This window comes from Aulostomus chinensis, chromosome 9 (genome assembly GCF_037954235.1).
Source record: "Aulostomus chinensis isolate RoL2024-O1b breed Wild chromosome 9, RoL_Achi_v1.0, whole genome shotgun sequence".
Lineage (NCBI taxonomy): Eukaryota > Metazoa > Chordata > Actinopteri > Syngnathiformes > Aulostomidae > Aulostomus > Aulostomus chinensis.
This window is the reverse complement of record NC_141328.1, coordinates 13,067,900-13,079,978: the sequence shown is the minus strand read 5'-3', so window position 1 is coordinate 13,079,978 and position 12,079 is coordinate 13,067,900. Positions and strand designations below refer to the sequence as shown.

Here is a 12,079-nt window from a genome sequence, read left to right as displayed (position 1 = left end):
GCAAAGAGCAGATAGAAGAAAGGCGGAGGTTTGTGTGTATTTTTTTAATGACAGGTCGTGTCACCCAGGGCACATCACCATTAAAAAACAGTTTTGGAGTAGAGACACTGAGCTAGCAGTCAGTGTTCAGCCATACTAGCAGCAGCCTGCACAGAGGTAGGCTGTGAAGATCTGGTCAGGTGAGGCATGTGAGTAGCTGTGGGACTGCTTCCAGACAACAGATTGGGACACAATGTGTTGCTAACATAGGGAGGACATCAACAGTCTGACTCACTGCATCACAGACTACATAAACGTATGCGTGGAAAACAGTGCCAGCCAAAAACATACGTTTTTTTTCCAAACAATAAACCCTGGGTGACCCCTAATCTGATGCTCTTGCTGAACAAGAAGAAGAGGGCTTTCATTTCAGGGGACAAGGAGTAGCTACAAAGTACAGCGGGAGCTCAAAGTACACCATCAGGAGGTGTAAAAGGGCCTACAAAGAAAGACTTGAGCAGCATATGGGGAAGAACGACACCAGGGAGGAGTGGAGAGGCCTGAATCACATCTCTGGCCACAGCAAAGGTGGGGAATGACAGGCACCACAGGGGATCAGGACTGAACAAACCAGTTAAAGCAGTTCTTCAACAGGTTAGACTCTGTTCCCTTACCAGCCCCCACCAACTGCCCCACTTCTTCACACCTCGTCTCCTCCTTTTGTACCCTGGCTCCCCACACAGAGCTCTAACCCTCCCCATGCTTCCTCTGAATGTCACCAAGCACCATCCCTGGACTCATCTCCCCAGTCACCCCCCCTCCCAGCTCACCGTCACTGAGGACCAAGTGAGGAGGGAGCTCAGGAGAACAAAGGTGATGAAAGCCACCGGCCCCGATGCTATCCGCTCCAGGTTGCTCAGGGAGTGTGCGGACCAACTAAGTGAGGTGGTCCAGTACATGTTCAACCTGAGCCTCAGCCTGAACACAGTGCTGGTCCTGTGGAAGACCTCCTGTGTAGTGCCAGTTCCTAAGATATCCCATTCTAGTGAACTAAGCCACTGCAGACCTGTCACCCTGACCTGTCACCTGATGAAGACCAAGGAGAGGATCGTTCTCAGCCACCTCTAGACAGTGATGAGCTCTGTGCTGGACCATTCACGTATTGTCCTGAACCACTCACGTATTGTCCTGACATCAGGGTGGATGATGCCATAATCTACTTGCTGCATCGGGCCTTGTCTTGTCTGTAGTCTGACTTCTCCAGTGCTTTCAACACCCACCAGCCATCACCACCCACTACTGCAGGGGAAGATGGGGGAGGCCAGCATGGATCAACATCTATCTGCTTGGACAATTGGCTACCTATCTGACAGACCACAGATAAATGAGGACGAATGGTTGTGATTCAGATGTAGTAACGTGCAGCACGGGGACCCCTCAGGGGATGGTGCTCTCTCTGTTCCTGTTCACCCTCTACATTGAGGACTTCAACTACAACGCCAACTTCTATCACCTGCAGAAGTTCTCTGATGACTCAGCCATCGTTGGCTGTGTATCAGAGGGGGAGAAACAGGAGTACACAGAGGTCGTCACTGACTTTATGGACTGGTGTGAGCAGAACCACCTGCTGCTGAACACCAACAAGACCAAGGAGCTTGTGATTGATTTCTGTAGTAAAGCTCCTCCACACACAGCTGTGAACATCCAGGGCTTAGTCATTGAGATACAGTTCACATGAACGATAAACTGGAGTGGACTGATGATACCAATGCCCTCTACAAGAAGGGCCAGAGTTGCCTCCACCTGCTGAGCCTCGGGGGTTAGCAGGTCCCTACTCCGGACTTTCTATGATACTGTGGTAGCCTCTGCAGTGTGCTATGCTATTGTGTGCTGGGGTAGTGGAGTCACAGACAGGGACAGGAAGAGACTGGACAAACTGGTGAGGAGAGCCGGTTCTGTCGTGGGCTGTTGTTGGCCAAGATGACATCCATCATGAACAACACCTTCCACCCCCTGTACCACACTGTGGAGACCCTGAGCAGCTCCTTCAGCTCAAGACTGCTGCACCCTCAGTGCAAGAAGGAGCGCTACCACAGGTCATTCCTACCTGCAGTCATCAGGCTGTATAACTGCACACTGAACATTCACGTATCTGTTTTTCAGCAATGTGCAATTAATGGTGCAATAACATATTCCTATTTTTCATACTTCATGTAAATATTTTTTGTAAATTGTCCCATATAAATGTTAATATTTATTTATTTATTTTAGTTGTTGGTGACACGGTGGTTCAGTGGTCAGCACTGTCTCCTCACAGCAAGAAGCATCCGGGCTTGAGCCTCGGCGAGCGCACAGGGTCTTTCTGTGTGGAGTCTACATGTTCTCCCTGTGCCTGCGTGGGTTCTCTCTGGTACTCCAGCTTCCTCCCACAGTCCAAAGACATGCAAGAGGGGACGAGGCTGATTGATACTCTAAATGGCCCGTAGGTGTGACTGTGAGAGTGAATGGTTGTCTGTCTCTATGTGTTGGTCCTGTGATGGATTGGCGACCTGTCCAGGGTGAACCCTGCCTCTCACCTGAAGGATGCTGGGATAGGCTCCAGTCACCCCGTGACCCTTAACAGGATAAGCGGTAGAAAATAGATGGATTTTAGTTTTTGTTTGTTTCTTACTTCATAAGTATTTTCTTTCTTTTAATTTTTCTTATCCTTTCTTCTTCCCTCTGTAAATGTGGCTGAAACTATTTAAATTTCCCCTGTGTGGGATTAATAAAGTATTCTTATTCTTATTAAATAAAAAAAGAGTGATATACTAAGCAAGAGGTCAGTTCTGTAAGGCTTATACACTACTGTACATTCTCAAATAAATCATGTGTTGTTGAGTCATGAGCAGATTAAGGTAAAACAGGGATGAAAGTATCTTTAGATTACAAGGTAAATAGTACATAATGTATATTTCCATAGCATGTATGCCATCACACAACAACAAACAACATTCTGACACTCCCATTATTTATACAAATTTCAGCGCAAATTTGATTGTATTAATAATTTGCGCTTTATCATATAAGACTTCTTTTAATGTAAGGTACTTCCCTAAATACAATGCAGTGATTTTCACAGCTGGAAAAATATCAAAAATGCTTATACTGCAGGTTGGTATGGGTTATATCAATACTGCTTATATTTTAGTGGGTCTCTTGAAATAGAGGCAAAGAGAGATGTGCAGGACACAGTCAATCACAAAATGACCCAAAAGGAAAAGACTACTACTACTCACTTCTGCCCTGCAATGCACTTTACTTCTTTAGGCACCATTGAATGTCTTTTGATATAATTTAAGAAAAGGCAGATGGATAACTAGGCGGCACGGCGGTGCAGTGGTTAGCACTGTCGCCTCACATAAAGAAGGTTCCAGATTCTAGCCCAGGCTTGAGCACAGGGTCTCAGACATGTGAGAGGGGACTAGACTTTAATGTGGTTTGTCAACATAAACTCAGTGTGAGTAGTGAACTAGATGATTTCATGTTGAGTGTTCGAAGAGACCGTCCTTCTGTAAAGGGGTTCAAGGACATCTTGTGCCCCTTGACTTCATTTGGAATCTCACATCTCTTTTTAGCACTGCAGTTTGCTGCTACAGTAGGTTTGATATGACTGAACAGTAGCAGGAGCTAGTGCTATTGTGCTCTGTCTTGTACTGAATAGTATGTTGGGTGTTTGTGCTTGTGTGCATGCATGTATGTGCGAGTGTGTGTGTGTGTGTGTTTGTGTGTGCGTGTGTGTGTGTGTGCATGCATGAGTGAATGTGTCCATGTGTACATATGTGGGAGGTGAGATGGTTTGAAATATTTGGTGTTGTGTTGCATTTTTGTGTTGTATCTTTTAAATTGGTGATGCACTTTGTGCTGCATTTTTTTTATATGTATGGAAAGTACAATATAAATAAAGTTTGTTTGATTGATTTATTGATAGTTAATACTGAAATACTTCAAACCAGTTTTTTAACCCCTGCAGTCGCACCACCTGTAGTACTGTAGTAGTTGAGTAAACTAATTTTTCAGCATTGCAACAATTATTGTACTTGAGTAAAACAGAACACAGATAAGGTACTCTCTGTATCCCTGTAGCACAGTGGCAGAAAAAGAATAACTGGTCCACAAGCCTGGCTTTTCCAGGCTTTTGTCTTAAGTTGATGAGAAGGGTAGAACAGGCCAGTACCTTGGTTGGTCCATTCCCGTGGATGATGACAGGTAGGGTATCATACAACACATTTCTGGCTCGTACTCGTCCATCTTCAAATTTCAAAACCACCTCATCTGGAAAACACCACAGTGACCTTTGTTTATCAGCCGTCATCTTTCTCATCCATGCTCTTGCCAAACATCAGCTGTCACAACTGAATTACTCTTCAAGTCAGTTGACCCTTACAGCATCTAATAACCAACCGTGGTGGTGGAGAGTCTAAGCCAAACCATCAAGTGAAGAGTTTCGTTTTATAGGCGCTAGTATGCCAAATTAAGAGTTTGCTGTAGTTGATGAATAAACTTTAAATATTCCGAATAGGCTGTTGAAAGCAATATCGGGCAGTATATTAAAATATTCAACTAAATTTCAGCATCATTTTGTTGAGAAGATCATTCTAAATTGTGAGGAGGAGAATGGAGTCTCTTTTGTTCTTTTTCTGTGTCACTTTAGCTGACCTGACACGAATCCCCTGCTACTAAAAGCTACCTTGGAATTCTCTTTTCCTCCTTGTCTCTTGTAAAAATAAATTGTTTCACTTCAAAACAGGGTACATTGGTGCGCTACTCTTGTGTCATCATCTTGTATTTTAACCCTTGTGTCAGCAGAGGCAATTGTTTCTTTGTTTATAGTGCTCTTATGAAGGCCTGAGTAGTATCAAGTTAATACTATATAACAGGGTGTTTAGAGATCCCATAGGTAAGATTGAAATGCTGTCAGTGAAGTGATATAGACACGATCCATTGGGAGAACATAATGTTGAACCCAGTACTTGCCAGATAATTGCCCACACCTCTTATAAAATATGCTTTATATACATTTACATCAAAATACCATTTAGTATGTTTCTATATAGTAGGTATTTCAGTATAAATGGTTGTGGAGGTGGTGGGTAAGTAGGTGCCTTAAAAGCAGTAAGATCCCCTTTCATTATACAATTCAGTTTGACTAACAAATTGAAGAAACATTTATTCCAAATATATTCTTAAAATTTCAAAGTGATTGTGTCAGAATAGAGAGATTCGACATCACCTGTTTTAAATGTGTTATATAAAGCATCTCAAAGTATTGGGTTCTATTTTGACTCAAGAAAAGAAGAGAGGTCATTCAGAAGTTTCAAAGCTTACTGAGCCTGCACTCTATATGAGCTTCAACACATTCTTTTCACAGCGAACTCACAAATTCCTGACACAGGAAAAAAAATGTGCAGACAATGCTGTGAGTTCAGCTCATGTCTTAACATGCAGCTGTGTCTAAATCACTGAAACTTTAAATCCTAGCGCACTAAAACCTTTGAGGTTTGACTTCAGTCAATTGATGCCTCAGAAATATATTCAAAGATTATTGATCGGACACAAAAAGAAAAGGGATAAGGACAATGGTTATCCGCTGGTTATCTCAAAGTGCTCTGGGTATTTGTATAAATTTTCCATTAACACAGGAAAACAAGTCACATCATAAGCAGCTAAAAATTAGTATTGCTTTAAAAACATTCTTCAGGAATAGTTTTGGTTAATACACTCTTTTTCGGGGCTGAAAGATAGCACTAGCCAATGGATAACTAATGACATACACACTATGAGAGACTGTTAAACTAGACAGTGCTATATAACATACCATATATATATATATATACACACACACACACACACACACACACACACACACACACACACACATATAACAGTTATTTGTCACAATTTCTTTCACTCCCATTTTACATTGTGTGTTTTTTTTGTTACCAGAAACACTTTGTTTTCTTTAAGAAGAAATCAACATGGATTAAAAAAAAACATGTAAAAAAACAAATGCGAATTTATGCTCTAAAACATCCCTAAATCTGCACAGCCTGGCACTTTCTCTTTTGAATGTAATATAAATATAAATGTAACCCCATGTTTATCTGTTTTTCAAAATTATATGTTGTGTTTTATTTTGCTTTCTGTATTAAAAAAGATGGCAAGAGTGACAGAGTTTACTTCATGTTTCCAATAGGTTTTCCCCACTCAGCGACACACCAACTGAGAACCAGACTTTTGGTCAATGGCAACTCTATTGTCCGAAATATGAAGATCTGGTGATGACCTGGGGCCATCGTCAAATGCATTCCTGGGGCCAGATTGGAGGACACTGAGTCAAATTTAAAGCTTCTGGCTAAGGATAAGCATGGATACAGCAATATTATTATCCACTGTGGTGGAAATGACGTCTGACTACACCAATCAGAGGTCACCAAAATTAATGTGGAGTCAGTTTGCACATTTGCCAAGACATTGTCTGACTCTGTAGTTTTCTCTGGGCCCCTACCTAATTTGATCAGCGATAATGTGTATAGCTGCATGTCATCATTTAACCACTGGTTGTTGAGGTGGTGTCCAGCAAATGATGAGAGCTTCAGAGACAACTGGCAGACTTTCTAGGGAAAGCCTGGTCTTATTAGGAGAAATGGCGTCTATCCCACTGTGAATGGAGCCTCTCTCATCTCCAGAAATTTGACATCATTTATTAAACTGAAACCATGACATCCTAGTCCAGAGTCCAGACTAGGAGGCAGAGTTGCAGTCTAGCACGCTTCTCTGAAATTCTTTTAGAGCAGCCAATTACCCTTTTTAGCATAGAAAATGTGTCTGTATAATCGTAATTCATTAAATGTAGGGAGAAGAGGAGTAACTCCTAGCTATCTTAAAAAAGTTGAAACCACCCAAGCAGTAGGACAACAAACTAGGAAAATTACACGTGGGCCCCTAAACATTAGATCCCTGTTCTCTAAATCTGTACTAATAAATTACTAATTTATTCTGTCTGACATAACATGGCTGGGTCAAGAAGATTAAAGCCCCTTTTCACACTGCACCAAAAACATGTGTTTTTTTGGAATCTGAAAGGGTTGACTCGGCATTTGGACCCGCGTCGACTGACTTGCCAAGCGACCCAGGTGTTTAGCGGCTCAGCTCGGCTCGCCTGCAGTGTGAAAAAGGCAACCTGCGTCATCTCAGGTTTCATGTGACCTTCCTGTCGGATCCTGATTTTGTCGCTGTGCTGCCTGTCAGGCTACGCCTGGAGCTTCTTTGGCTCCCTTCCAGACGAGCCAAAAACTCCATTCTCCTTAGCTGCATTAGCGCTCTGACATTTTCCAATCTGCACCGAGTTTTTACGCTTTGCAGAAGAGACAACATTGCAAGGCACGCAGCAACAATGCTAACATTCAACTCGAACCTATCCCAGCAGGGGTACACGCGGGGTACACCCTGTACGGGTTGCCAATCCATCACAGGGCAAACATAGACAAACAACCATTCACACTCACGGCCACGCCTACAGCCAATTTAGAGTATCCAAAAACCTAGTTCCCATTTCCATGTCTTTTGACTGTGGGAGGAAGCCGGAGTACCTGGAGAGAACACCCTGGATGGGTCGCCAGTCCATTGCAGGACCAACACATATAGAATACACTCACAAGCATGCCTACAAGTCAATTTAGAGTATCAATCAGCCTAGTCCTCTCTTGTATGTCTTCAGAATGTGGGAGGAAGCCAGAGTACCTGGAGAGAACCCAAACAGGCACAGGGAGAACATGCATGCAAACTCCACACAGAAAGATCCTGTGCTCAAGCGGGGCTAGAACCCAGAACCTTCTTGCTGTGAGGCAACAGTGCTGACCACTGTACCATCTAATTCATGCCGCCTTCTGCCTGATGATGTTGACTCTAAATTTAAGGAAGTAATTCCACCTATATAAAACTCAATACCATGTTTCACTGCAGCAGAGATCTCTTATTCTGAATTTAGTCATTTTGAGATTGACCACATCATAAATAATATTGCGGGTTCACCACGAATAACTCCAACTCCATTGCCCCTTTAAAAAGGAAAATAATTAAACAACAGAGAACAGCTCTGTGGTACAATTCCAACACTAGGCAACTAAAGCAAGGGGTATGAAAACTTGAAAGAATATGGCGCTCCACCAAGCATAATGAATCATGTCTATTGTTCAACACTAATAGAAGAAAATAAAAAGAGTCCCAAGAGCTGCCTTTGACACAAGTGACCATCAAATCCTGCTACAGAGACTTGAACACTTAATTGGCATTAATGGAATAGCATTAAACTGGTTTAAATCATATTTATCAGGTCGATTTCAGTTTGTACATGTTAATGATAAATCTTCTATGCAAACAAAAGTTAAAATTAGTAACATTATGTCTCAAGGTGACAAAAACTAGTCCATGCATTTGTTACTTCTAGGCTGGACTATTGCAATTCTTTGTTATCAGACTGCACTAACAACTCGTTAAATACTCTGCAGCTGGTCCAGAATGCAGCTGCATGAATCTTGAAAAGAACTGGGAAGAGAGATCATGTCACCCCCACCTTAGCTTCGCTGCACTTGCTTCCACTAAAATTCAGAATTGAATTTAAAATCTTTCTCCCCACTTTTAAAGCTCTTAATAATCAAGCTCCATCATATCTGAAAAAGCTCATAGTTACTTATGAACCGACCAGAGCACTACGCTCCCAGCATGCAGGTCTGCTTGTGGTTCCTAGTCTCTCTAAGGGCGCGTTTCCACTGGCTTACTTTGGCTCGGTTTGGGTGGGGTCGGGTCGGTTTGGCCCCATTTCCACTGGTATGGTAATAACCGTTAACCATTTGTTCCCTGCTCTGCTGGGGTTCCAAGGGAGCCAAGCGGGGGCTAAAATGTGACGTAAACACACAGTGGGCGCTGACTGGGTAACTTTCTTGGGTGTTCTGTTTTGCCACTTGAAGCCTTGCCTGTCTGTCGTCCCTTACTTTTAGTTTAAGCAAAAACCACTGACCGAGCAACAGGCATAATGCTGCCTCCATGTCATCCATTGTTGTTGTTGTTGTGTTGCACACAAATTATGCCCAGGAACTCTCAGCCGGTGAGTCTGCCCACGCTGACGTGGCACCCAGTGCTAGTGGAAATGCACCCAATCAAGCCATACTGACCCAACCCCATCCGGCCTGAGCCGAAGCGAGTTTGTGGAAACACGCCTTAAAAGGAGAATGGGAGGCTGAGCCTTCAGTTATTATATTCCACTCCTGTGACACCATCTTCCAGTTTCAGTCAAGGGAGCAGATACCATATCTACATTTAAGGGTAGGCTTAAAACCTTCTCTTTTGAACTTTTGTTAGGGCCGTTCAGGCTTATTCTAGACCAGCTCCTAGTTTATGCAGCTACAGACTTAGACTACCAAGGGACTCCCATGATGCACTGAGCTTTCTCATCCTATCTGTTTCTATTAGGGATGGGAATCGATAACTGGTTCTGAGTCAGAGCAGGTTCCAACTGACCAATTCCATCAAAATGGTACGCCTTCATCGTTATCAATTCTTCTGAACGATTCTCTCATTTCTCTGCATGATGTTTTCCATCACAGTACATTGCGTCACACTCTGCAACAAATCAGACTACAGTAGGCAGCAGCATCACATCGGTACCCACCATCTTTAGCAGCATCAAGAAAGGAGGAAGCGGTCTAAAGTCTGTCTCCATATTACACAAAGCAACGAAAATGCTGCCGTATGCAGTCAATGCAATGCTGTGACATTGTGCAAATGTGCTAATACCAGCAAAATGCAGAAGCATTTGTCCACCAGGCACAGTGTTAAATTAGAAGAATTCCATGTATTTGACCACCTGCATACGGGTGCTAATTTTGCAGGCCAATCAAGCTCCTCCGTTGACAATGGTAGCGTTCACATGAAATATCCTGGTGTCGCCTTATAGGAGAAAAAATTTAAATGTTGCTTTTGGTGCCTAAGATTGTGTAGGACTCCTTTTTTGCCACTCAATGAACTACTCAGGAATCGATAAAAGTATTGATAAGGAATTGGATTGATAGACAGAATTGACAATGGCATCGATATTGGTAAAAGCTTTCAATTCCCACCCCCAGTTTCTATCCATCTTCATCCATAACATTCACATGTATCAATGCATCCATTAACCTAAACTTCTTCCCCGGAGTTGTCTGTGCTCTCTCGCCCTGCAGATCACTTGGGGCTGTAGACGCTGGGTTGATCGCTTCCTATCCTGGACCAACCACTCTCTCGCCCTGCCCCTGTGTTTCTCTCTCTTCTCCACCCCTCCCTCTCTCTCTCCTTTAATCTACCTGCCCCCCACCTCTCTCTCCTCTCAACCCTCATCCCCATCTCGCTCCTCCTCCCTCTCAAACTCAACCGGTCGAGGCAGATGGCCACCCACTCTGAGCCTGGTTCTGCCTGAGGTTTTTTTCCTGTTAAAAGGGAGTTTTTTTTCTTGCCAACATCACTGAGTGCTTGCTCATTTGGAAATGCTGAGTCTCTTTCATTTGAATTAAAGAGTAAGGTTCTAGACCTGCTCTTTTTTCTTATACATTTCCCATTATATACTGATTGCTGTAAACAGACATTTTTTTCTTAATCAATCAATCAATCAGTGGTCTCTATATAGAGTCCATTTTTTTTTTTTTTTTTGAAGATCTATATTTCACAAGCTTCATTGGTTCAACTAAGCAAAGCATAAAGCAAAAATAGCTGAACTCACCAAGGGCTCCATGAAGGTTCTGGAACAATCTGCACTTGCTGTCCAGTGTAATATTAATGGATTTCTGAAACACAGAAATGGACTGTTTTACTGTATGTGTCGTAGTGTTTTTTACAGCTACCAGACATCTTTGAATATGAAACATGCGGATGGTACTGAGTGCATTTACAGGAAACAACATAACATTCAAACAGGAGAATATCAGATAACAAAAATGATAGATGCAGTTACATATAAGGAATAAACTTCTGCCTGTAAAACAAGAGAGGGTCTAGTTCTCTCTGTAGTTGATGACATGATTTACAGAAGAATTTGTATAACATCATAACAAAAACACAGCAAGAAACACAGCAGAAACAGTGAAGAATCATGAACTGAAGACTATACTGTTACATCACTTACTCTTTTGTCGGGATTGATATAAATTCTAGTGAAGAACAGCTGGTCACTGTCTGCGTCTCCTCCTGTCCAGTCAGCAACCATTTCTTTAATATTAGGGAGAAAGCCAATGAAACCTGGGGACAGCAAGAAAGTAATAAACCAGGATAAACACATGTTCTTGTGTTTCCAAAACCAATCATTTTAGGGGAAATTCTGTGGAAAAACGGCTGTGATTAACAACTACTGCCAGATTGCTTTTGAAGGTCCCAGCCATGCACGTTCAGAGCAGCTGATATTCTTCTGTAAACAAACCTGCCCCTCCACCTAACAAACATGTGGCTGACCAGAGTTGACTGTCTTAGAACTTTGCTTTTTTTTTTTTTTTTTACCTTTTATAATATCCATCATCATCTAGAAACTTATGAACAAGTCAGGCTTATAGTTTTTAGGTGGCTGTGAACACACATCCATAAAAATGAGCTTAATTTATTGAATAAAATCTGATTTTCTCTACCTTGTGTTGCACTGGGTATTGTCCAAGGATCACCTTAAAAGGCAATCAGGTACTGCAGCAGGTTCTCAGACACTGCTTTTACTGGTCAAACTTCCTGTATACTTCCTATATACATGTAAATTAGGAATTATCTAATACACATTCCCTCACTCTCAATTCAACTAATGATGGTCCCGGAGAAAACCTAATAGAAGGATAACTAAAGTCATAAAAACGTATTCTCTGGGAACTATGAAAATTAAACAAAACGTTGTGCCAAGATATTCTGGTCTGGTCCAGAATTATGGACAGACAGATTAAACAACATTGCCTGCAAAAGAGCCATGCTGCTAACATGGCTAAAATAAATGTCCATGATTAAGAGATGATTTTCACAGAGTGAGTGTAATAAACATTTACAGTTCCAGCAGCAG

General features: G+C 42.3%; 1 protein-coding gene across 3 annotated transcripts in view; it reads right to left on the bottom strand.

Annotated features, from left to right (window-relative positions):
* plod1a (procollagen-lysine, 2-oxoglutarate 5-dioxygenase 1a) overlaps nt 1-12,079 on the bottom strand; it is a 32,768-nt gene that overhangs the window by 17,160 nt on the left and 3,529 nt on the right. For all 3 annotated transcript variants that reach the window (XM_086213864.1, XM_086213863.1, XM_086213862.1), the window contains exons 5-7: nt 11,174-11,286; nt 10,772-10,835; nt 4,196-4,293 (exon numbers count right to left, since the gene is read on the bottom strand). In XM_086213864.1, the coding sequence (XP_086069990.1) occupies nt 4,196-4,293; nt 10,772-10,835; nt 11,174-11,286 (275 nt within the window). The remainder of the gene's footprint in view (nt 1-4,195; nt 4,294-10,771; nt 10,836-11,173; nt 11,287-12,079) is intronic.